The following is a 26857-nucleotide window of genomic DNA, read 5'->3' as shown; positions in this document are numbered from 1 at the left end:
ATACTATGATCAGCTGTGTTCAATTGAACCAAAGTTTCCATTCTCTGAAAATCAGGTAAGATGACTTTACCAAATCGTTAAACTGAATCATGGCACTGACTACGTATGACTTCTGCTAAACAGTAGTTCTGTCAGGTGGGGCACTTAATCCCTTTGAACCTTATTTTCCTAATCTCGTTTATTTTCTAGTCAGTGTTCACATATAGTCTCTACTGAAACTTCACCTCCAGTGTCCATAATCACCGTTTTATGGATTAGAAATATTTTGAGTTTGGCTAGTGGTCACGGTGGTCTAGGTTAGAAAGAGTTGTGCTGTGCTGTTTCTTCTTCAGCTCTCCTTTTTCCAAGAAGTCTATTTCGTACTATGTTATAAAGGCTTTTTACAATATAATTGCTATGGGAAAACCTTTAGTAATGGATGGAATATGATCTTTTGTTTTTGAAGTAGGTGTTTCATTCACAACAGCTAGCTGCTGTTTCTTCTTCAGCTCTCCTTTTTCCAAGAAGTCTATTTCGTACTATGTTATAAAGGCTTTTTACAATATAATTGCTATGGGAAAACCTTTAGTAATGGATGGAATATGATCTTTTGTTTTTGAAGTAGAACAGGTGTTTCATTCACGACAGCTAGCAGAGTAAGTCCACTTAAGAGTTTACCACTTTATTTCTTCCTCTGTATCTACAAATTACATGAGTTTAATGTAGACGTGGTGTTTATGACGGGTTTTTTTTCCCTGCCATATTTCTTTAGAATCCTGTCTCTAAGGAGTTCAGCCTAACTCCTGCCTATTAAAGTCTTCCTCAGGTGTAGACTGGAATAGATCTTTAGGTTTCTCTGTTTTGGTGGGAAAAGATGTAGATTTTCTTTGGATGTGTTTACCAGTAGGACAGAATTTCCATTTCTGTTCTGACCAAATCATATTTAAACGGCCATGTTATGGCTATAAAAGAAAAGGTTTCTTTCAGGCTTATAGTTTACAGGTAAGGGAATAGTTCTAATGCAGCTCAAACTGATTCGAGTTTTCTGTGTGGCTGTGTTTGCTTGTAGCCAAGAACTGTGCTTTGGCTTTTAGCATGCAAATGATTTGATATGATGATCCGCAAACCCTGAAACATGGAAAACTGGAAAACGTCAGGAGCAAGTTCTGCACACCTGCAAATTGTTCCATCCAAGGGCAGTAGTCATCAGTGGAAGCAGCAATGAACAGCTAGGGAGCAGAACTTCCTGAACTAGCATTGCTGCTAGAGGAAAACACGTTATCAAACAGTACTGTGCCCTTTGTTAAGTTATTTTCCATGACCTCTTTAAAATGAGGGATTTTGCTATCTTTTCTGGTCTGATACCAGTTGCCTTACAGCTAGGTTGATCAGCTGAATAAGGAATAAAATCGTGGAACTCCAAAGCAGATTCTGTGAAGTGTTTGCATTGTGTATGAAATACATGCTGAAAGGGTAATATAAACCACACTGTTTTAACCTGCATTCTCTTTCCTGAGTGCATTTCCTGATAATGCTGCTATTGATTTAACTCATAAAAATGAGTGAATTTTGTTATTAAAAACCAGTTCCAAATATGCTAATGACTTGTAACAGTGGAAACTGCCTGGTGGGGTGGTTTCCTTTAGCTGTGACTTCACCTGACTTCTTGGGAGAGGAATATCTTGTTTTGGAAATAAATTTATCTGTTACTCAGAATATGAGCAGAGCTGAAAGATTATTTTGAGAATTTGTGTCTTGTATGCTTTTGGGCAAAGTAATAGGAAGGAAAAAAGGTAAAAGGAAACTTCTTAAAATAACTCGATATTTTCCTGAGTGATTTTCCAGAATGTTTGTAATGTTACAAATGAATTAAATGTGTTTGAGAATTAGAATATAAAAGGATAAATATGTGAATTTAGGATATCTTATGAAGATTTCGTATTTAATTTTAGAGATAAAGATCTTTCTTTTTCACAACTTTCAGGTCTGTGTAACATTTACATGGAAAGATGCTTTTGATAAAGGATCGCTTTTTGGAGGATCTGCCAAATTGGGTATGTGAATGTACCAATAGTGCAAGTATTAATGATACTACATTTCGAGAATATTTTTATATAGCGGGGTTGTTAACAGTCTTGCTAGTGTTCTCCACCTGGCTTTCAAATGAGTTCAACTGTGTTGGTAACAGAAGAATCACTTAAGCATTGGTGATGAATAACTGGGGGCACCATGCAAAGAAGTTCTATAAAACTGCGAATTAGTATTTGTTTTCTGGCAGCACAAATAGATGTGCAGTCAGACAGTAGTTGTGCTGTCTGCCCCTCAGACTTTTTCTGGGAGCAACCCTAACTGACATTAATCAAAATTATTCAAGTTAACATTAAGTTTCAGTGGTAGGTGTTTTTTTTGTAAGCTAGCTCTTACTGTTCTCACTGAAGAAGATCCTCTTGAGATGTGTTGTGTGAGTGAGTCCCCTCCAGAAGAAGGGGCATGATAGTAGCTGGCTTCAGTAACCTAGTCTAATGTTACATTTATTTCAGAAGAATAGAAGAATCTGCCCGTGCCATGAAATGATTCTCCTATCACTCATTTTTTAAGTATTTTCATGTAAATTTGAACACTTTGAAAGGAAAAAAAAAAAAGAATTTGTTGCCTGCAAATGTAAGGAGTTTGAGTATATGGTTTGTTTTAGTCAAACTGGGACAGTTCTACACTGCAAATTAGGATCATGAAATGGATTTGGAACACCTGCCAGTAGAGAAACAAAGACCAAGTCCTCTTAAGTGACAAACTGTTCACTCGCGTCACGATTTTTTTAGTGTTTCAGTTTGTATCAAGTGTTCTTCACGGCTAGCATTGCAAGATGACCATTGCAATTTTGAAGCTCCAGACAAAGCCTGAAAAAATGTTAAACTACTTGTTCTCTTTTTTTTTTTTTTAAGTATTTGTGTCCTATAAGTAGTTCTCTGTTAGCAACTACTGAAAATCTTTGCAGTTTTCTGTGTTCTGAATACACCTGCTAAAAGTTGTGCTTGTGTGAGCTTTATGTGTAACCAAACACTGCACTCCTATGTGTAAGCAGGTGGTGCACACCTTTCCTTACTTTAGTTTCTAATTGTTTTAAGAAGTCCTTCTGGATAATTGGAAGCTTTTCTGAAGATGCTGTGTTTTTTCTCAGAATTTGGTTGGTTCTGTCTTCTTGGGGACTAGCATTTCATGATGAACCTCTTTCATAGTAAAGTTCAGAATATTTCATTATGGTTTAAGCATAATCTGAATCGCCAGAGTTGATTTTATTTTAATTATTGTGAGAAAAAGGATCAGTAGTCATAATGTTGATGATTACCCTGGGAATTTGAATAAATGTGATGTCACAGCAGCCTGAGAACGCTTGCTTGTCTGCAGGTAAATTATACAGTAGTCTAAATCTGTGAGGCAGATGGCCAGAGATTTATGCAGCAGACTGTGAAATATCAAAGAAATTCTTGACTGAGATGTGAGTAATGCTCAGTTAAGAAGCAACTGAGTATTTTATTTTGAAACTTTGAAGTAGATCTTAGTGGAAAGAAAGTAACAAAAGGAGTCTTTTAGTATACCTTTACGCTGCTATATCGCAGGTTATCCAGATCAGCTACAGCATGTGTGTATCTCTTTATTTCAGATCAGAATTAGCAGTGGGGTTTCTCAGAGTAAAGCAAAGGTTCCAGATATTGAGGGAACAATTTCTGTGGACTTGTAAGAGGAGGTGATCCTATCTCCAGATGGAAATTCAATGTAAAACTCCTTTGACGTTCATGGGACCAAGATGCAGCGATGGGACTAGAGAGTTCTGGCTCTCACTGTGGTGGCAAACTGTTTTCCTCCCATCTTCCCCTGAATCCCAAGTCTGTATCACAGGAGTGGCTGACAGATACTGTGGCTGCTTGGGAAGCGACCTAGTTCACGGCATGGCATGTAGTCTGAAATACTTTGTCTTAAGGTAATAGGTAGACCCACAAACGGATGAGTCTGAGGACAGTCTATATCACTAAACAGCTGTTCTCATGGTGGTTAATCATACTTGAGACACAGTCCACAGTATAAAGTAATTCTGCATATGAAGTAATTTCACACTTCAGAAACTTTAAAGCCTTTTTTCCTTTCTTGTGTTTGTTTTAGTCTTTTCACGGCTGTGTAAGTTGTACAAGGTCTTTTTAGAAAAATTCTGGAAAATAAACTGCAGAAGAGAGATGGTCTAGATTAGATGGCTATTATCTTGGTGAAATACAGTGACTGTAACTCACTTTTCACTTGGGCAAACAGAATGGGAAAACTGCCATGTCAGATTTGTGGCTGCTTGTCTGAAAACTTAGTGCAGGTCAGGGACCACTAACATACAAACTTCAGAAATGTGTTACATAAAGATGTGGCTGTATAAGGAGGCTGGATGTCAGTGACAACTGTGCTTCTTTAGCACCTCCATGTTCTAAGGATAACTTAGGAGTTGTACCTGGATTTGTGAAATTGACAATTTACTCGTCGAGATTTCTGTATTCTCCAAGAGGAGGGTCTAGACAGTTTTTAACAATAACAGGAAACGAATATCTGAAGTCTTTAGGTTTTTCTAGCACTTGCATATGCCCAATAACCTTTTGGAAGCAATTAATAGACTCAAAATGGTTCCTGCTCAGGTATTACTGTTTCTAGAAGTGTGGGCTCCATCCTCAGGGACTGTGAAGTACTACAGGAGTTGAGTCTGGACAGGCCACCCACTGCTGTCTAGTGAGCACAAGTTTTAAGTAAATCCTTAGCTGTTTCAGTACATGTGTATCTGAGATGTTTGTTGGTGTTTTCAGCCTGAAACAATAGCTTTCAGAGGTGAATTTTTTTTTTTTTTTGTGGAATTACTAAATTAGGCTATGTAAAACTTTCAGAATGCAGATTACTTCGACTTGAAAAGTTCATTGTGATTGGTGGTTGGTTTTGGTTGTGTGGTGTTTTTTTTTTCTTGAAACTACTGATATCCCTAAGTACAGATATTAATAGTGTTGGACTCATCTGTAGGATGCTAGGGTACTGAAGTTTATTTTCTTAACAATATGAGTAACTGTCTGTCTTGATTGCAGCTCTGGCAAGTTTGGGGTATGAGAAGACCTGTGTTTTGTTCAACTGTGGAGCCTTGGCAAGCCAGATTGCAGCAGAACAGAATCTGGATAATGATGAAGGACTAAAAGCTGCAGCTAAGCACTATCAGGTACAGAGGCTCTCTGCTTATGCTTAGGAATTCAAGATTGCTGATCTTAGAACATCAAATAAGTGTCTCTCAATTTTCGAGATGTATATACACATTCATAAACGCATATACACGTTTTCCCCTCTCTTAATTGCCAGGGTGGATTGTCTTAAGTACCTGGTCTTGGATCGTATTTATTTACCAACTTTGAAGGGTTTAATTCCATACAGTTCCCCACACCCCTTCCCTCAAGTGTGTCGGGAACTAATAACCTTTAGCTTAAAATGTAATAATTTTAGTTTTAACAAGTAATAATCTCTTTCTTCTTTGTGGAATACATTAAAATTCCCTGTTCTTATGCCATTAGGTGTAGGCAATATACCTTTACTTAAAGGTGTCTTGATAAATGTCTCGGTATAAGCGTTTTCAAGAATGAGAAGTCACAAGGAATTGTTTTTAGTGGCTAAACAATAAACAGGAGACCGTATAGCAAAAAAGCTCTAGTTTTTTTTTTAATTTGTTGTATGCTTTATATAATTTTTAGGAAAAAAAATACTTTGGAGACATGAATGGTAATACATTTATTTTATTTTTCTTAGTTTGCGAGTGGTGCTTTCCAGCACATTAAAGACACTGTTTTGTCAGCTTTGAATCGAGAACCTACAGTGGACATCTCTCCAGACACAGCTGGAACTCTCAGTCTTATTATGTTGGCTCAAGCCCAAGAAGTCTTTTTTTTGAAAGCTACGAGAGGTAAATCTTAACTTTTGGCTTGTATATTTATATGCTCATTATGACTTCCACAAAAATTTACAAGTGTTTTAAGTTATTAAGAGCTTGTAAAGGGCCTTTCAGAAGTGTTGTGTCTGTGTCTTACCCAACCCCCCGCCCCCAGTCATTAAACACAAACTACAGATGCCATTTAAGAATTTGTCGATGCAGTTCTCATTTGCCTTTCCTTTCTGTTTATGTCTAAACCCATTAATTTTCACCTCTACAAAGGATTTTGTTAGCTTTTATTTTTTTCCTTTTGCCTTTTGAGAACAAAAGACATTGTCTAAAAGAACTGAGAGTACTAGAAGTGGCGCACGGGGGTATTGCCACTACTCCCTTCCTCCTCTCTCTGGGGAATGATTACATGAGTATTTAGAAAGAAATGGCTTGTGCGGGGAATCAAAGGAAATTTCACTGTGTTTAGGGGAAACATTCTGTTTGATGGCTCCTAATTTTAACAGAGGAAGTCTTCGACCAAGCTTGAGGATACTCATGTTGGAAAGTGATACTCTGCAGGTAGAATAAAGAATTATGTCCCTAACTGTAAAAGGCGGTTCGTGAAATACTGATTCAGAGGCTGTATATTTTAATACAACTACTGAAAGCCATATGTTTCAAAGACTCATCCCGTGGAACAGTACTGTCTTCAGTACAAGATCTCTTACTCTTTGCTATTCTGCTCTTCTGTCTGTATTTACAGGAAGTTGTGCATGTAGGAATTATAGATACCTAAAAGTGGAACTTTGGACATAGTAGTCACGTGATTACCCACCAACTGCTCTCTCTCCCCATGTTGTTTGGAATACAGTGGTGGCAGACGGGTTATCTTGAGATGTTTCTTCGCTTCACAGGGAAGATCCCTGAGAATTCTTGGAGCCTTTACTGCCTTTAGGAGAATGTCAGCAAGAAGCTACTGTCCTTCAGCCAACTGATAATTTATGTTTGTTACTTACCATGCTGGTGGTAGTGTTTTAGTTTCTGGCTATTTGCACAATGCTTTGAAATGAGCTTGTTTAACGAATGCCTGAAACTTTTCTTCAGAGCAGGAGCAGACGAGTACCTCATTTTGCATGAGAAACAGACCTTTCTGTCACCTTCTTGATTTTTGCTTATCCAGAAAATGTGAAAGAGACGAAAGCAAGGCTGATCCAAACCCCACGTGTGTCCAGTGAACTGGTGATTTTTGTGAGTGCTCCCAAAACAGCAAGTCTGCCAGTGTTTAAAAGGCAAATAGTCATCTGACTGTGTAGGCTGTAGATTTCGCCAGGCGTGGGATTCTTTTCCTTGGCAGGAAAAGCATTTTCTGAAGAATCACATTTGACAACATGATTAACTTAAGAAACCTATTTTTCAAGTGGAAATACTTCAAAGTTTGATTTCAAAACTCAAATTTAACTTCTTGCTGCATTGACTGTTTACATTACTTGAAATTTTCTGGATTTTTTTCTGTGGTGTGAGACAATCCATTTATCAGCTTACCAGCTGATAATGGTGTTTCTGATAGAACTGAGTTTATTCACAAGTTGAAAGCAAGCAGAGGTGTTTGGCAAAAACTAAATTGGTCGGTCAAATCTAACTCTGCTGGATAGCTACAGATCAGTTCTTTAACTTCCGAGCCGTTCTTAAGGTTTCAAGTGTCTAAGTCTGCGTATGTTAGCCATGCCGTCTCAGGACTTGCGCTGTAGCTACAATATTTGAGAGATGTGTGAGTAAAAACTAAAGCTTCTGATGGTGAAAGATCTATTCTGAACCATCTGCATGGACAAATGAGTCTCCTCTAACATTTCCTTTGTTAATGGAAATGTAGTTGAAATGGCAGTATTCTTCCTTTTTCGCTCAAGCTCTGTGAGGGAAGGTGCAACTACCACCCACTACGTGGGGATAGAAGGGCAGTCTGTTTAGATTTCATTTGTTTTGCTTTTATTAAATATTTAGTGCACTGGGCAGAAACACTCTAGCAAAGAAGTTAGTTGCTAGATCTCATAAGCTCCTTTTTCTCCATCTAAATGCTGTTCCACAGTGAAAAGATCCTTAAATGCATTTACCTCATAGAGGGTAAAGAGACTGCATCATAGCTCATGCCTGAAGTGTGGTAGATATATGTGTGAATATTCTGGGATGAGCAGCCCACTTGGGAAGTCTTTTGATTTAACTTTGGCAATTAAGCATACTCTGCAGACTTCCTAATCTCCCCGTACCCTCCCTCATGCCACTCAATCTGGCAGTGCAGGGAGGACACGTGTTGGTTGGGGCAGCTGTTTAGCGTGGCTGGGCAGTGTTTGCGTTGCCTGCCTGCCTTCTCTTTGAAGGCTGAATTGCTGGTGCAGGCCAGAGGTGATCATGAAAAGAGATGAAAGATGGATGCGGCATGTTCCTATTTTAAGACTTTTGGCTACAGGAACAGGGTGAGGACATGAGGCGACGAATAGCATTGCTGCTAGGCATGTGCAGCTCTTCAATGGAATAGTGGGGTATCACTTGGAGAAACTGTGGTTATTTATGCCTAGGAATGGTGTTTCTATACACACTGTAAGCTAACAGTGGTGTGGACTGCCGTGGAAAGGAGCAGACCGTTCTGTTGTGTTGCACTTTGGCGAAGTTTTGAGAGTGCTGACATGGAGTTGGGTTAGAGAACAGATCTTGCTGAAAGCTAACTATTTTTTGCTAACTCAGTTTCAGCTCAGTTCTTTGACTGTGGCTGCACAAATGCTTGTGCTGGCACAAGGAAGGGCTGGGAACAAGCTGCCAGAGGTGGGTTTTATTGGCAGCTTGCCATTGGTCTGAGGTAAAACATCACTCTTAATCCTGCTTAAATGCCAGCAGCTGCCTAAAGATTTCTCGTACAACTGACTGAAGCTTCAGCGTCATGACTGAAACAGAAAGTCTGGAAACTGCTGCTGGATGTCATGAGAAGAATGGGATGCCACCTTTGAGCTATAATGTAAAGCTCTACCCTTAGAATGCAGTTGTTGCTCTTTGAAGAGGAAGCAGTTTACCTGTTCACTTGTAAAAACTGATTCTTTGTTTTTTCTCTTCCTCTCCCCAGATAAAATGAAAGATGGTATCATAGCTAAACTAGCTAATCAAGCTGCAGATTACTATGGTGACGCTTACAAACAATGTCAGTATAAAGATACTTTGCCCAAGGTTAGTAACTTTTATGGAAATAATCTGGGATCTGCTGTTACTGTGAATAACTGTTACTGTTTACAGTCTACTTGATGAAATACACTTAAAATATATCCTTAAGAAAAGGTGACATATTGCTACATTTAAGGGAAATAAACCTGTAATTTGAAAACCAGTGAAGAATCTGAGGCAAAAGATAATGTGGTGTTGTGTATTTTTTTAAGTAAGTAAAATTGTATTACATGCAATATATTTATTTCCAACGCATTTCATTTAAAGTGAACTTGGGCTGTTTATGATAGCATTTAGGGATGCCTTCTTAGTACTTAATGGCTTACTAAATCTGTTTTTCAAACTAACACTTTCTAATGGGGTTTAATTGGCTTCTAGTCTCAATGTTTTCATCTGAAATTTGCTCTCATGTTGACAGCATGAATACAGTGGTACTGCAATGAAAAACATGACTGGAAGTCAGTGTGTGTCCTCTGTCCTTCTGCCTGCCTTCTTCTCTTTCTCCACTCCAAAACAACCTTCATACTTGTAAATGATCTCAGTTTAGTCTTGACTGTTCATTTGAGTGATGTGGGTTTTGGGAGATGCAGAAGGATCTTTTTTCATTCTCTTTGAATATATACTGTATAACAAGTACTTTAAAAATGAGCAGGTTTTCAGTGTACCAAATGGATCAGTTATGTTCAAATTGTAATGCAGTAGAAAACCTGTGCGGCGTTATAAATTTAAAAGTTGGATAAGATTTACTTTGTCTATTGTTGGACTCTTGGAATTTATATCTAGCTAATAGGAGATTGTCTTCCATAGTGTGTTTGTTGTGGATGTCCCTGGGAAAGATCCCTTGTTGCTAATTTGCAGTTATTTTTGATTCATGAGTAGTTTCAAAACTCTAAAATAGCTATTCTAGCTTGAAGTAGCCTTTCTTTTTACCAATAAAATGTGGAATGCACTAGATTTACTAAAAATACACTATAAAATTTAATGAAAGTATTTTTACCAGTGATAAGTGAAAGTGGTTGGTGCTTGGTCCTGTAAATTAATATGCAATCTATGTCAAGTAATTGCCAAAGTATTTGCTAAAAGCACTTTCTTTCATTCTGGGGAAAAAAACCCCAAACAAGTAATGTTCCCCCCAACCCCCCGGTTTCTAATGCAGAACAGAATCTTGGTAATGGTAGGAACTATATGGGTAAGAGCTACTGTATTGAAGTATGCATTTTTATTCTTAAGCAGTAAATTACAGAAATACCTTTGTAGGGCAGTCAGTGGCTTTTTCTATATATTTTTGAAAAAATGGTGTTTTTTAAAAAAGTTAAATTGATACCTTGCTTGCCTGCAACTTGATAGATTCTTTTATGTATGCACATTTTTCCTCTCATGCGTTCTGTGTCGTTTCACAATTTGGGCCAATTTCTCACTTCGGTATTATGTTTCTGATTGGTTTCTGAGAGACAGTGAGATATAATCAAGGCATTGCTTTGTCTTTTCTTATTGGGGACCTTTCTGAGGCATAGATATGCTCCCTGTTCCAGGTGCAAAGTCATCTGTCGATTATTTGAAAGAACATAATAAGGTTTGCTTATTGCTAAGGTTTACACAAGGTAATACCAGCTCTGAGAACAGTTACATGTTTAGGAGGGTGAAATAGAAGTTGACTTGCTGTGTCAGACTGTAGTTGCAAGGCTTCCCAGACAGCTTCGTCTTCCAAATTTACTCTCCTCACCCCCTCATTTCTTGCGGGGCCCGCATTTGCACAGATGTGAAAAAGCAGGTTGCATGTATGTACTGGGATCTTTTAAAAAATCGTCTGGTTTTCCAGTGCTCCTTGATATAAGTAATAAAACACTTAGGCCAAATCCTTTATCAAAGACCATGCTTCTGCTGTGGGGTGCAGCATACTGTTTTCTTCATGTCTTGGTTGGTACTCCTACAAAGATAGGTCCGTTTATATAAAAATGACTTTTAAATTGCTTTCCCTATCAATAGTTACCAGTCCTTTCATTTGTTCTTTGCTTTAATAATTGTAGAATTACTTTCTTGATAGACCTGTTGCTGTTTGAAGTGTAATTGCTTTGTTAAATTAAAACCCAAAAAACCAGCCAAAACCAAAAGGCCTGTTTTCCCGCCTCCCCCCTTCTTCTAAGAACACTTTGTCTTGGCTTTTTCTTGGAGACATTGGGTATGTTCTTGCAGCTCTCCTTTCTAATACATGCATGCATTTCTAATCTTTCAAGTAAATGTTGCGACTTCATGGCTTGAATTTAAATTGTAGATCATCTAAAATAATGGACGCTAAGAATTTTGCAACAACAGATTAAAAAAAGAAAGGGTTCAATCCATGCAAAGTCATGTGGTCTCTGACATTTACCTCTAATGTTTTAACCTATCTAAACCATTAATTGGGTGATTCTAATTTCCTTTTCTTCTTCCTTTTTCTTCCTGCATCCCATGTTGTCTGTGGTGGTTAATGTGGTTGGACTTTCCCCTGGTCAGTATTTTTATTTCCAGGAGGTGTTTCCAGTTCTGGCTGCAAAGCACTGCATTATGCAGGCCAATGCAGAATATCATCAATCTATCCTGGCAAAGCAGCAGAAGAAATTTGGTGAAGAAATTGGGAGGTTACAGGTGAGTGATATTTTTTTTTTTTTTTCCTTCTCTGAAAGGTATGGGAGAACTTTAAATCCTGAAAAGCTAACACAGAGTTTTAAAAGTCAGATAACTAAGAATGAAACTTATTCAGAAATTGAAGAGCCTGTTTTATCACATGAATCAAATGAAATCAAAATAATTTTTGAAAAACATAAAACCACTTCTATTTTTAGCCTTTATAGTTTTTTGTCTCTATATCTGGTTTCTGAGGGACTCTGATATAGATGTTGTAATAAGTAAGGTCTTCTCATGTTTTAAGTACAATAGGGAAAAAATGGCTAAAAATAACTACTTTCCTCAAGTGCCCTGGTCCTTGGGGAAAAAAAAATAAAAAGGCATGCTGCTTTGACTGATTTCTGTAGGATCCGTGTGCAATATCTGTTTACTGTTAGGCAGGGGAGTTGAGAAGACTGTATAAGACTCTATGTTGACACTTTGAAAGTTACCATTATGCATTTGTTGACTTGGTGCAGGACAGAGCTCGAAATGGGTTTTTACATGCTTGTATGACAATGAAGCACCTGTATCAACTTCTAATTGCAAGCTGGTGTATCAGGACATCACTGGGTGATAGATGTGTCTGTTGTTTATTCTTGAGTTTCAAATCTGCCTAGCAGATCTCCTTTTCCAGGACTCTGCTGTAATAGAATATCGATGTTATTTTTAGTGCTCACCCTTGACAGGTCTGGCTGTATCAAATTTACTATCATTCTTAACTTGTATAGTAAATTAGCTTGTGCTCAGGATTTTTCTTCATGTTGTGTTAGAGGAATTATCCTCTTCCTGCTGGGTAGTTTAAGTTGGGGTGGTTTGTTTTTTTTTTCTGAAGTGAAGCCTGAGGAGTAATACTCCATTATTACTTATTTTAGCACCCTTTCATCAACAGCCTGTAGTCAGAAGTTCAAATTCTGCATCGTCTTATTAAATACACTTAGTAAGATGAAACTTAAACCTTGTTCTCCACAGTTACTAAAATACTGCTTCCATAACTAATCTAGAGGTTTAGCATCCTTTTCGATGAGTTTTTGAAAAATTCAGTTGCTATAAAGTGATACTCTCTTTTTATTTCCCTTTCTAAAAGCTAGAATAAAGATGGATTGTGTGTGTGTGAGATTAATGTAAATTCTTCCAAATTAAAGTATACATGCACACTCCTGTTTCTTCTCTCATTGCCTGTTTCTGGCAAATGCTAGTTAGACTGTAGTGTTGTATCAAACCAAAACTACTGTTGTGTGATTTATGGCAGAGTGGAAAACGGCAAAAAATTCCAGCAAGCTTAAGATGCACTTCACTTCTCATGTAGCTCAGGTGGCACTCCGCAGTACCGAGGAGTTTGACTTGTGAATTGTTGTGAGTTTATCTAACCCTCCGCTGACATTGGTTCTTAATGTTTTGTTTCTACACATTCACAACACAAATGTGATCAGGACTGAACAGATGTGATCAAAGGATGTCGTGTTGTCTTGCATTGCTTCTGCGGTAAATTGGATACAGGAAAGCCAAATAGGCTGAGCAGACAGAAACAGCGGTAAATTGGATACAGGAAAGCCAGATAGGCTGAGGAGACAGCAGACCTTGTGTTTTACTTAAATTTGCAGTAGGATTCCAACATGATTTCTGTAGCTTCCGAGATCAAGGTTAGATGGGTGTTATTGCAGATATGAAAAGCAGGACTCTGGACTCTTCCCTTATGACTGTGAGCAAGCAAGCCAGGTTTGAGAAATGCTTTGCAGTACTTGCAAAACCAACATGAAAATGACAGGGTGGCTTTGTTTGGTTATTTGAGGTGTTACTGCTTCTAAGTCATCGCTTCTAGATTTTTGGGGGGTCACAGTGAGGCTGTTGTGAGATACTAGCTTGTTTACTGTTGTTTTTTCAGTTCTTCTCTGTCCTGTGTCGTCCCCGTCCCGTCCCCCCCAACTATTTAATGAGCAAAATCTATCTTTTCCTCTTTGATACAAAAGAGGGGGGAAAATTTTCATAAGGAAATGATAATTTTGATCTTATTCATTGGCAGTAGTTAGTTGGCTAACTGGGAAGGTCATCTGTTTTCCTAAGCATATATGAAGGGGGGAAAGAAAGGTTATTATTTTAATTTGAACCGTATTTTATTTTTTTTTTAGCATGCAGCAGACTTGGTAAAAACAGTGGCATCTCGTTATGATGAATATATAAATGTTAAAGATCTGGTTGACAAAATCAACCGGGCACTGACAGCTGCCAAAAAAGACAACGATTTCATTTACCATGACCGAGTTCCTGACCTGAAAGATCTGGAGTCTATTGGAAAAGCCAGTCTTGTGAAGTCTACTCCAGTTGTTGTTCCCCTCAGTCAGAAATTCACTGGTAAGTGCTGTGTGTGGAGGGCACAAGGGTAATTGTTGTCCCGTGAAACACACGGCCACCAAAGTTCATTTGTACTGTGGAAAAGTAAAGGTTTGCTTTTGACTTGTATTACGTGCACAGCAGTGTTTGGAAAGTGCTGTTTGTCTTCTCCAATTTGTTGTTCTGCTACTTGATGATAAAAATACCAGAAGAATAAGACACAAGTTGAAAATCATGATCTGCAATGTGCCTTTCTCTTAAAGATTTTTCTTAGATTTTCTCAGCAACTGTATTTTCTATATTAAACCAACCTCTTTAATTTCAGAAAGAACACTAATACAGGTGAAAGTTATCAAACTGTACAATCTCAACTAATCTAGGAGCTGGACTTCATAAAGCTGAAAAAAATCAGTTTGTTGGCTGTACAGGGGAGCCCTGAAAAACGATCCTCTCTTCCCTTTCTCTTTTTCTTCCTTTATTTTATAATAAAGCGAGGTTAGAAATGAAGATTTAAGGAAAACCTGATTTGTAGTTCTACAATTGTTTTAAATGCCTTTAAGTTATTTCTAACTCCATTTCAGTCTTAAACTGAAATCTGATCTAAAGATCTGTAGAAATAGATTAATTTTTTTTTTTAAGACATCTTGGGGAGTGGGGGAGAATACCTTAAACTGTTTACATCAGTCTCTGTAGCACAAGCTGTATGGAAGAGCTGTGAAGATGTTTGTGTCACAGTGCAGCTTGAGCAATTTACACTCCTTTAATTGCAGACCTGTTTGAGAAGATGGTTCCGTTGCAAGTTCAGCAATCTGTGAGTGTTTATAACCAGAGAAAGGCAGATCTAGTAAACAGGTTAATAGCCCAGATGAGAGAAGCCACAAATCTGGCAAATGGGTAAGTATGGCTTCTTGTTAAATTTCTGGTGAGGAGTTATGGAACAGCCTATAAATGCTGGTTGCCTTGCAGCCTGCAGGCATCCAGATTACAGCAGTGTTTTTTCTTACTGTAGGGTACGCTGGCAAAGTTAAGCCGTAGCAGGGGTATTTAGAATTACTTTTCTGCAGATGTTGAGACTGAAAGTGTATTAAGAGCAAATAGTATTTAATTTTCTTAAATCTTTCATCATTGTTTAGGAGTCTGACACTTGCTCAGAAAGAGTTCCAATACCATTAATCTAGGAGTTTCATATTCCAGTGGTCAGCCTGATTGTACCAGTGACTCAATACATGGTATTTTTGCCTTAGATTTTTGTTCTTTAAAGTAAATACTAATAAAAAACCCCAATATCAACCCGAAAGATGTAACTCGAGGCTCTTGGTTCTTTATCTACCAGATAGTTACCAGTAAAAATGTTTGCCATATTTTGGAAGCGTTAAAAGACTAGGATTTGTTTAACTTCTAAAGAGCTTTGAAACATATTTTTGGTGAATTGTACACTGGGAATACGTTCAGAGTTTTCAGTTTGAAATTTCTGTCCAGGTGTATTACTCAGTTTCCATCATAATTAATGGTGTGGTTGTTTGGATAGCACTGTTATTTTCAGGATAAGCTCGTGTAATACTACAAACCAGCTGCTGTTTAACATGTTGACTTTTTCAGTGTGTTGGCTTCCCTCAATCTTCCTGCTGCTATTGAAGATGTGTCTGGTGATACTGTTCCTCAGTCTATTTTGAACAAGTCTAAGTCTGTGATTGAACAGGGAGGGATTCAGACTGTTGATCAGCTTATCAAAGATCTGCCTGAACTGCTGCAAAGGAATAAAGAAATTTTAGATGAAGTAAGCTCAGCAATTGCTAACACTAAAACATTCTTTAAAAACACCACCGCTGAACTTTTTAAATGGCAAAAGAAAAAGTGTACAATTATTCAAATTGCTTATAACTTTAATATTTAAAAATATGCTGTTTGTGTGCTTAGTCCATACAAAACCTGTGCTGTCACATGTGGATGTTCCCTCACAAGTATTTTGTTTCTAAAATTGTCAGAAGGGAGGGGGGAAAAAAGGCATTCTAAGGAAATTTGGGTGATTTGTGCCTTTTGTCTGTTATTTGCCAGATCAAATTTATAAAGTATGTGTAAGCATTCTGTATATATTTTCTACCCTAGCTGTATATTTTGTAGCAATTTCATGTTTAGAATGGCTTATAGTGCATGTAACGTTTTACTCTTGTAGTCACTGAGGTTATTAGATGAAGAAGAAACTACAGACAATGACCTACGAACGAAATTCAAGGAACGCTGGCAGAGAACGCCATCCAATGAACTCTACAAGCCTTTAAGGGCAGGTAAGGTGCAAGTTTCATGCTGTGGATTCTGGGGTTACTCTCAAAATGTCCGTTCTCACCATGTAAATTAGTTTTTAGTGCCCTGATATTGTTTGTAAAGATACAAGCTTCAGTTTAGGAGAGGTTATGCCAAAATATCCTTATTTGCCACCTGCACCGTTACTTGGCGTTGAGAGATGGTGTGAGAGCAGAGATTTGCTGTGGCACCCTGGCATGCAGCTGCATGCTGAAGTTTCAGAAAGCATATGTGATGAGAAATGGCTGCCCTCCTAAGAATCTGCGTGCAATTACGGCTTAAATACTTCTGTGTATCTTTGTTTGTGTATTACCATCTCTCTGGTTTGGATTTCCCATCAAGGCGTTCTGTTCTCTTTGATGTGGTGTTTTGTTTTGGGGTTTTTTCCCCTCCAGCAGTTAGTCAGAACTGCTTAGGACCATCGCTGTAGCGTGCTTTCCGTGTGCTTCATACAGGTTGTTTTGAAGGGGGACCGACACCACCGCTTTAGCGTGGCGAAGTTGCAGGGGTTTAAACGCGGGGAGTAGCTCAAACCAACCGTCTTCATTCGTGCACAGCCTTCATTTTGTACGTTTCTCTGGAGGATTAATACAGCTGCCTAGCTTATGCACTATTTAAAACATTATTTAGGAGCTTAAGCTTAAATAAAAATCTTAATCAGCCTATGCAGGCTCATGAAAATGTATGAAGGCTTCCTGAAAAGCATGAAAACTGCTGTGGGGCAAGGCCTGGGGAAAATGAGTGTTGGGATGACATCCACACCCTTTCCTTCTACCACCAGAGGGAGGCAATTACCATAACATTTTGAATAAGGCTGTGCAAGCGGATGGCCAAGTGAAGGAGCGCTATCAGGCTCACCGGGACACGATTGCGGTTCTCTGTAAGCCAGAGTCGGAACTCAACGCAGCCATTCCTTCTGCCAACCCAGCGAAAACATTACAAGGGAGTGAGGTAAGGCGTTGAAATTTTTCTCTTTTGGGTAGCGGTGCTATTTGTCTAACAAAGTAAACTTGTGTGAGTTGGTGTAGAAGCTGCTCTTGTTTCTGTCAGGGTGGCGACAGGAGGTAACTAACATTTGGAAAAGAAGTCTTTTTGTTGAAAATCTGCCTGTCTGTATTTTGTTACGCTTAGTGTGAGCAAGTTTGATCACTGTGGACAGCAAGACTGATTGCCTGTTATAAAAGGAGCAATCCTTGATGAGTGTTTTGGTTATGTAGGGTGGGTGAGTGGAAGTGCTCAGGTTCTTGGGACAATTAGGTGCTGTAAAAGACATGGCCTAGTATTTTGAAGTATTACGCAATTACACCAACTTGCTTTCCAAGAAGTTTGTGGCTCATCTACAGCAATGTGATTCTTTTTCTCATAGGAGTGATTTGAAGCTGGTGTTTTTGACTGTCATTTTTAGAATAGCCAATCAGTGTAAGGAAAGAAAAAAAAAAAAAAGAATGATTTAAAAATCTTTGTAGTAATTCGGTGTTATTAGTAAAAGCAAATCTTTAGAGGAGAATACAGCTTGAGAAATGCTTGGAGGTCTTCGCTTCGTTGCGTTTTGTCCTTGTTTGTCATCTTAAACACACTTATAAACAAATACTCATGCAGTAGTGTTACCAGCATCAGTGAGGAGGAGTGCAAGATGGAAACAAGTAATAGAGCATACTGCCACAATGATTCCTCTAAACAGGCTGACTTCTGATAATTTTTATTGCCTAGGTTGTTAATGTCTTAAGAACTTTGCTGGCCAATCTGGATGAAGTCAAGAAGGAGAGAGAACAGCTGGAAAATGACCTGAAAAGTGTAAATTTTGACATGACAAGCAAATTCCTGACTGCACTTGCGCAGGATGGTGCTATAAATGAGGAGGCTATCTCTGTGACTGAGTTGGACAGAATTTATGGGAGTTACACTCAGAAAGTGCAAGAATCCCTAAAAAAGCAGGAAGAACTTCTCAAAAACATTCAGGTATACACTTTGTATGTTTTGCTTCCTCTCCTCTACCTCACCAGTGAGAGAATCTCACTTTGCTTTCTGCTGTTTTCCTTGTTATTCTCATAGGCCAGTTGATGCTTCTTTACTCCTCTGATCACTGCAAAATACAGGGGTGTGTTTTGTGTTCACTGGAAAGAAATGTGAATTTTTAGCAGGCTCTCCCAGAGCTTCAGTGTAAATTCTCTAGGATCTTTTCTTGGCCCAATTCTGCAGATGGCTTTGCCCTTGAAAGAAGCTTAACTGATGTGCTAAGAAATTTTGGGGTTTGTTTTGTTTTTTACCTTTATCCCATCTTAATAATTCTTTCTGGCATAACAGGAGACCCGTCCTTCCTGTCTACTACAAGGCATTTTGAGTCTGTGAAGTACACTTTGGTTTATTCCTCATTGCTTTTTACAATATGCTTGACTGCCAGTATGTGCAAAGCTCCACAAAGTAAAAAATTAATGAGAATTTCCCGAAGTTGACTTGTAAGTTCAGCCTTAATTTTCCACTAAGACTAGAGACAGGTACCTGAAACATCTGGCAAAAGCGGAAGTCAGTGCTTGGACAAGTGAGTGGTGGCTTGAGTAATGATGGGGCCTATTTGTGCACAACATTACTTGCCACTTCTGACTGCAACTTGGGTTGCAAGAATAAGAGATTTATCTAAAAGGGAAAAAAGTTTCTAAATGACCATATGGCTCATGTTTATCAAGGATTTTATATTCAGGTATCTGTTAACATAATATACTTTTTAAATCTTGGTGGATATTACTTTAACCCCAGGGCATTCAAACATGAAAGTTTTTGAATGCTTCTTGCAGCTGAAGTAGCCTTTTAAGTTTGTTTGTTTGTTTATGCTCCCAAAAGAAATAAGATGTGGGTGATCCTTCTGTAAGTCTTCCACTTCCCTGTCCTTTTAATAGCTTGCCAATGGCAACCAAATGTGAGGTAACACTTCCTAAAATCATACTGAAAGTTAGTATTTTTATAAATATCAATGAAGGGTGGTATAGGAGAGATGCTAATTAGAATAACATCTGAAGGAGTCTGCAGTATGAGCTTGAGAATTAGCTGAAGGCAGCCCTCAACAGAACAGATAATTAGCTGATACCTACTGCCAGTGAATTAATGTATGTATAGCTCTGAAACAGCCACTGCACTTGGCAGACGGCAAGTACTGGGAAGTACAGTGTGTGACTGGAAGGTAAGGAAAGGCACGTATTGGGAAAAGGGGTGGAAACAATGAGTAAGTGGGGAAAAAACCCCACAATATATTTTATGGAACTGTCTTGCATTATTTTCACTGCTCGTTTTTTCTTTCTTTTAAGAATGCACATCAGGATTTTTCAAAGATGAAACAATCAAACAATGAATCTAATTTAAGAGAAGAAGTTTTGAAGAACTTAGCTGTAGCAAATGACAACTTCGTGGAACTTGTAGCTAATTTAAAAGAAGGCACAAAGGTATGGTAACACTTAAGGGATTGCAAAAACCATTTTTTAATGTATTTACACAATGAGACGTGAATCAAAAAATAATAATAAGCTTTGCGGACATGCCAGTTGAGAGGTACACTTTTGAGGATTTTACTACTGAAGTGGGGACAAGCAAGTTGCTTAAATTTTGATTGTTTTGACAGCTGTGAAATGCTTCTTTGTACCTATCTGAAAAGAAAGCTTTTCTGAGCATTGCTAGAATAACAATGTTGTTAAAATAGGAGTAGCTGTTAATTACAGCCGAGTAACTGATGCTGAAGTACCCAGTTGAGCCATTTTATCTGCAGAATTCTTTCATCTATTCTCCCATGGTATTTAATCACCTTACCAAATTTGTGTTGTCTATACTGCTACTGCATACTTGAGGAGAGATGAGGAGGGCTTTATTTAGCTTGGGTTTTTTTGATCTGAGCTTCTGGAAGGTGTCTTACTGCTTTTGTATTAAGTACTTTTTGCTGGTTTATTGATAGCTCACTAGAGAAAGGGAAAAAAAACCCCAAACAAACAAGCCAAAATAAAAAAAAAACCAAACAAACAAGCCAAAACGCTGAAACGTCTATACAAAGGAAACACATGGAACTGACTGGGAAAAAAAAAAAAAAGAAAGAATATTTTCCTCTAACAAATAGTTTATCACCAGAAGTGACTAGTTTTGTTCTATTTTTAATACATTATCTAGTTGTCTTAAACTAGTTATATATTTACACACACATATATATTAAAAAACCCCCACAAAATTGTGTGATGTTACAGGGATGGACAACAGCTGCCTTCTGCAAAGCAGAACAAAATGCCCTAGCAAACTACTGGAATGGCAAGTTCTGGGCACTGTAATAATACAGTGTCTATAACTGGATCAACATGTAGAAATATGCTAGTATGGAGTCTGGAAGTATTGACTGAGCATGTTATTTTTTTCCTTCACTAGTTCTACAATGAGCTGACTGCTGAAATTCCAAAACAAATGCAGCGACATTGTCTTTGCTCGCAAGACTGAAAGAGATGAGCTGCTCAAGTAAGATTGCACTGTCTTGTTTAAGCATTGTAGAAACTGTTAAGTATGTATTCCAAATTTTTATTTATTATTTTCTGGGGACGTGTTTATTATGGTACTTGATGAAATGAGAAAGGGAGAATAGGTGCGTTAAGACTACCACCTCCTCTTTGCCTTTAATGATAACCCACTCTTCCCTCCCCTGAAAAACTAGGAAAGCGATAGGAGAAATGAACGGAAAAATCTACTTTGAAGTCTGCTCTGCTGTTCCTATATACAGTTGAGCATGATCCGTTTCATCTTACCATGATGTCACTTTCTGTTCTTCGTGGCATGTGCTTGTTAATAATTTTATTTTATCCTTTGAGGAACTCTGATTTCTGCACCTTGCTGCTGCACTCATTTTGGTTGGAGAAATTAGACAAAGGCTTCAGCGTATGATTGCCTTCCATGTGCCCAGTGTGATGGGGGGAAAAATGTGGGTATTTCACCTCTGCTCCTTAGTCTGATCTGGTCTGATACCATTGTTATCATTGGTTGGATATGTGAGTTGCCTACACTGCTAGGGAGAGAAGGAGGTTTTGTCCTCCATGTGGAGTGTCTGGTGTTGTCATTGTCCCCTACATGTGATCAGGCTAGTATAGTATGCTTCACATGTAATTTTTAGGCTGTCCTCTGAAGAGAAAAGTGTAGCTGAAAAGGCTTGCCTTTGTATTGGTATTCTTTAGAAAACATGGAGCCTTTTATAAAAAGGGATAGTTGTTACTGAAGCATCAGTTGGTGAAACAACAGCTGTTCTGTGCATGTACCATACTGTGAACGGGATGCTCAGCCCTCAAACTTTACCTTTCCTAACTTCATCCTTTGCAGAACTGTTCTTTCAGTTGGGCATTGTGCTTGTCAATTAATTCTTAGTTACTGCGTTCATGCAATTTGGAAGCTGTAGGCTGCCTTAACCGAGGCTTGAGTCTGAGTATCTCACATCTCTAATAACGTTCAGCGCGTAAGCTGTAGATTTAGTGTTGGTGTAACATGCAGCTGAACCTTGCCATCGTATCTTTCACTGCTTCGTGTGTTAACTGCTCACTGGCATGACGCCCTGTCAAGGTTAGGGGCGATGATCACATCTGGCATATTTGTAGTGTATGTCTACAGAACGCAGTGTGCCCAACCCACGGTTTGAGCGAGTAAAATGTGTGGTTTGCCCCTTCCCTCTGCCTGCCCGCCGACTGTGAGCTGCATCTTCACTTAGTGAAAACAACAGTTTGGATGGTTTCTCATTTAGAACTAGAGCTATTCCCCTCCCCAGTGACAGCCCTTTGGAGGATCAGCTTTAATGGTGTTTTCACACCATTAAGAACAACTTCACATTCCATGTGTTTGATCGCTTTGTGGTCAAAATATACTTCACTCTCAACGGTACAACTGTCCTGTAAGCCATTGGTCTTTGCAGCGTAACTTTAAGAAGAAAATGGTTCCTTCCATCCCTTATGTCGTGTTCTGAGATGTTGTTTCATGTTTGTCAGTGTAATAGTGTTGAATAGTTCCTCCACAGTCTGCAAGAAACAGTTTGAGATATACATACACACCTGTAACAGAGCACCAAGACAGTATTTCCAGCTTTTTTGCCATCATACCCCTGCAGTAAAAAGCTGCAGGGGCAACTGCAAGGACAGGTTTTTTTGAGTTTTTGTTTCTCTCGTGTGTTCTACCAAGTTTCTGCAAAAGTTGCAAGCTCTGCTCTCCTTCTTTGGAGCTCACCTTTGCATGCTGTATAATAGGAGCCTGTAGTTTGCTGCTAACTAGGCTGTTTACCTTTGTCAGACTCCCCTGTCTTCTGTTGCACAATGCCAGGTATCAAGTTCTAGCTGTTACATATTGCTCACCTATCGTTTCTATGCAAAACTGACCTGGAATTTTAAATGCTTCCTAAAGTCTCTCTGAAGAATCTACCCAATCTCAAATATTGAATCCTTACATGAGAAATGCACTATGGTCCCCTGAATATGTAGCTTAAAACTGCTTCCTTGGAGTTTTCATGGCAAGCTGACTGTAAAGTTATGCTGTTCAATGGCAGCTTGTACAATATGACACCAAAGTAAGATACTGAGGTATCTTACCAAAGGGTAATTCCAACAAATACCTGTAGAGGTAACAGAGAACTTGAAAGCTCATGTGCTGAACCATTCAGATTTTTGCCAGTGTTTTTTTGATAGTTATGCTTACCTACATATAAATGGTAATGCAGACTGTCTAGCAGACTCTTCTTCTTTTTTTTTTTTTTTAAAGTTCTGTTAGATGTATGGTATTTGCATGCAATATTACTTAATTTAGGGCAATCTAGAAGCAACGTGCCATTGCTTTGCTTACCTATTTGAGATTCCGTTTACATGTCAAAATTACGGAAATTTACGCTTTTCCATGGCTTTGAGGTTTCCTTAGGTCCTCAGGAAAGCTTCCAACTTGCTAAGTGTTCTGACTATTCTATAATTTCTGATCTGAAAACTTCTGGCTAGTTCAGTGATCTGTACCCAGTATTGAGTTGGAACATAAAGCCATTATTAGAAAAGAATTGCATTGGTTAATCAGAGGGTCGGGTGGAGGATTGTTTCTGTGGAAGGGATGTGGACTCCAAATTTAGTTTGAGCTAGCTCAGTGCTCATGCCTTACTAGATTTAGTCTTGTTTCATCTTCTTAGCTTAGCTTGCTGAAGTGTGTAACAATCCTTAAACTAAGCTGTGTGTTTGCTTGTTTGTTTCTAATAGAGACTTGCAGCAAAGCATTGCTAGGGAACCCAGTGCTCCCTCTATTCCTCTGCCTACGTATCAGACCACATCAGCTGGGGGGACTAAGCCTGCTGCATCATCAGCTCCTACTCCAGCACCCAGAACCATGGTGGTAAGTTTATGTTACAGAATTAGTGGGTTGAAAATAGAAGGTCTGTATTTTGGAACTCCAAGCTGATCTGTAATTTGTGTATAGAACTCCCTCATGTAGTGGTGTTATTTGGAAATGCGTTGAGTGAAATAGAGGGCAAAGTCCAAAGACTTTGCAGAGAGATGTATGATGTACCTTTTGTTCATAATTTGTAGATTTAAAATGGAAAGCTTATTGCTTTTTAGATGCTCTGCCTAATTATCTGTGTAGAGTAAATATGGAATTTCCGTTTAAAATGGAAAAAGAAAAAAATTAACTAATCCTATAACCACAGCTTTTGATTTCAAGACTTCCAGAAAGAAGCTCCAGCTTAATTAACTTTCTCTTGTTTTAGGGAACTAAGCCACAGCCACCAGCACGGCCACCGCCACCGGTGATTTCTGCAGCAAGCAGTTCCTCTTCTGCATCAGCACCCCCTGGAGCAGCTGCAGCTCCTGCTGCTGCTGCTGCTCCTGCTCCTGCTCCAGGAGCCAGTGCACCTGCAGCAAATCCTCCACCTTCACAGGCACAGGGACCTCCTTACCCGACGTATCCAGGTTACCCAGGGTAAGCTATGGGAGTACTTAAGCAGTTCTTCCTTACCCTGTTATCTAAAAAGCACTTGTTTGTTGCATATGACATTTGAAAATTAGTTATTGAGACCATGGAAGATGTGTTTAGTGTTTGAGGCAAGATGATTTTTTTTTTGTTTTGTTTTAATCTGGTTTTAACGCTTGTTGGTATCATTTGCTAGTAGCATTTGTGGGGAGTTCATTTTATGTTTTTGTAGTTTGACTTTTTTAAAGGAGAAGAGACCTAAGACTGCAGTTCCTTAACGGTGGTTTGTGGACTACTGCCAGCCCTTGCATAATCGGTTGGTGGTGTTTATCTCCAAAGTTGTGGCATATCTCTTTTTCAAATATTGGTATCTTGCTAAAGATGATGCAGAATACAGGAAAAAAATCCAGTTGAGTAGTGTGCTTCCTCCTGATGCTTTTTTCCATCTTTCTGGAGTCATCACGAGGAATTGAAGGCAACTGCTCTCTTCCTTTCAGTAGCAGGCTCAGCAAATGTTAAAATAGGTACAAATTATATTAAACATAATTGTAATTTTTTCTAATGTTGTGGTGGGTTGACTGTGGCTGGAAGCCAGGTGCCCACCAAAGGTGCTTTGTTACTCTCCTCAGCTGGGCAGGGGACAAAAAGTATCAAGAAAGGCTTGTGGATCCAGATAAGGACAGGGAGGGATCACTCACCGATGGTGGTCACCAGAAAAAACAACTTGACTTGGGGAAAATTAATTTATCACTGATCAAATCAGATTAGGATAATGAGAAATAAAAACTAAACCTTCTAACACTTTCCCCCAACTCTCCCTTCTTCCTGGGCTCAGCTTTGCTCCTAATTTCTCTACCTCCTCCCTTCCAGTGGTGCAGGGGGACAGGGAATGGGGATTGTGGTCATTCCATCACACGCTGTCTCTGCTGCTCTTTCCTCCTCAGAGGGAGGACTCCTCACACTCTGCCCCTGCTCCAGAGTGGGGTCCCTCCCATGGAAGGCAGTTCTCCACCAACCTGTCCATCCTGAGTCCTTCCCACAGGCAGCAGTCCTTCACAAACTGCTCCAGCTTGGGTCCCTTCTGTGGGGTGCAGTCCTTCAGGAGCAGCCTGCTCCAGCCTGGGTCCCCCGCAGCGTCACAAGCCCTGCCAGCAAACCTGCTCCAGCCTGGGCTCCTCTCTCCATGGGGCTGCAGGTCCTGCCAGGAGCCTGCTCCAGCACAGTCTGCCCGTGGGGTCCCAGCCTCCTTCGGGCATCCCCCTGCTCTGGTGTGGGGTCCTCCCTGGGCTGCAGGTGGGTCTCTGCTCCCCCGTGACCCTCCGTGGCTGCAGGGAACAGCCCGGCTCACCCAGGGCGGCCGGGCTGCCCCACGGGCTGCCAAGGAATCTCTGCTCCGGTGCCTGGGGCGGCTCCTCCTCCTCCTTCTCCACTGACCTTGGTGTCTGCAGGGTTGTTCCTCTCACGTATTCTCACTCTTCTGACTGCTGTTGGTGTTGTGCAGCTAATTTTTCCCCCTTCTCAAACACATTATCCCAGGGGTGCTAGCACTGTTGCCGGTAGGCACAGCCTTGGCCAGCGGTGGGTCTGTCTTGGAGCCGGCTGGCATTGGCTCTGTTGGCACAGGGGGGAAGCTTCTAACAGCTTCTGACAGGAGCCACCCCTGTAGCCCCCCTGCTACCAAAATCTTGCCATGCAAACATGATACGTGTTTGATACTTGAAAGTTACCACGCTTTCTGCTGCACAGGAAGGAAAATGAAAGCATTTGTGGTGATTGTGTGCCTTTCTGTATCCATTAATGAGTTGCTGTTTGCAAATTAACGTCATCAGGTGTTCTACAGCTGAAGTATGTTTTGCTTTTTCCTCCCCCACACAGGTATTGCCAGATGCCGATGCCAATGGGCTATAATCCATACATGTATGGTCAGTATAATCTGCCATATGCACCCTCGCCTGTGTTTCAAAACCCTGGACAAGCACCGTATCCCGCACCTCAGCAACCTGGATACCCTTTTCCTCAACAGCCTTATTACCCTCAGCAATAATGTATCTGCAAAGAAGTTCTGCTTGTTAAAATTTGCGAGAAATTGGCAATAAGCATACTAAAACTTTCGCTTCGGTTAGTGTACCATACTGAACCGTATGCAGTCTATAACTCCTGTTTATTGTTAACTGCTCAAAGATGTCTCGATCGGTTTTTGATTACACTAAACACTTTGAAAGATCTGCTGCAGTGGTTTAGACTGTAGACTAATGCCAGAATTAGAGCCTAATTCAGTGGTCTGAAACTGTACACTACGCGTTGGCTAGACCAAAAGATTTCTTTGCAAAAACCCGCTAAGTAACACATGGGTTCGGATGAGAAAAATGACGCGGTGCGTGCACTGGGTGTGATATATCCTACGGAACCATAGAGCGTTTCCTTCTATACTCCATTGGTTTGTATTTTATGAGTTTAGTTAAAATACGCTATTTTGTCTAATAATCAAGGCCTTGTAAATCATCAGCAAAACCAATAAATTACTTCAGAATGGTTTAAACA

General features: G+C 39.5%; 1 protein-coding gene across 1 annotated transcript; it reads left to right on the top strand.

Annotated features, from left to right (window-relative positions):
* LOC104512282 (programmed cell death 6-interacting protein-like) lies at positions 1 to 26857 on the top strand (the record flags this gene model as incomplete). Its single annotated transcript, XM_010155203.1, is given in 18 exon segments — positions 1 to 55; positions 1964 to 2033; positions 5085 to 5212; positions 5791 to 5944; positions 9012 to 9112; positions 11600 to 11731; positions 13879 to 14101; positions 14851 to 14974; positions 15680 to 15857; positions 16254 to 16365; positions 17163 to 17332; positions 18092 to 18340; positions 19681 to 19815; positions 20777 to 20793; positions 20795 to 20863; positions 23608 to 23740; positions 24114 to 24325; positions 26192 to 26857. Coding segments are annotated over 18 exon segments (2431 nt in total), but the record flags the coding sequence as incomplete, so codon positions are not given.

This window comes from Eurypyga helias, unplaced genomic scaffold (assembly GCF_000690775.1).
Source record: "Eurypyga helias isolate BGI_N326 unplaced genomic scaffold, ASM69077v1 scaffold1687, whole genome shotgun sequence".
Taxonomy (NCBI): Eukaryota; Metazoa; Chordata; class Aves; order Eurypygiformes; family Eurypygidae; genus Eurypyga; species Eurypyga helias.
The sequence above is the reverse complement of the archived record's forward strand: the minus strand, read 5'-3'. Positions and strand labels throughout refer to the sequence as shown.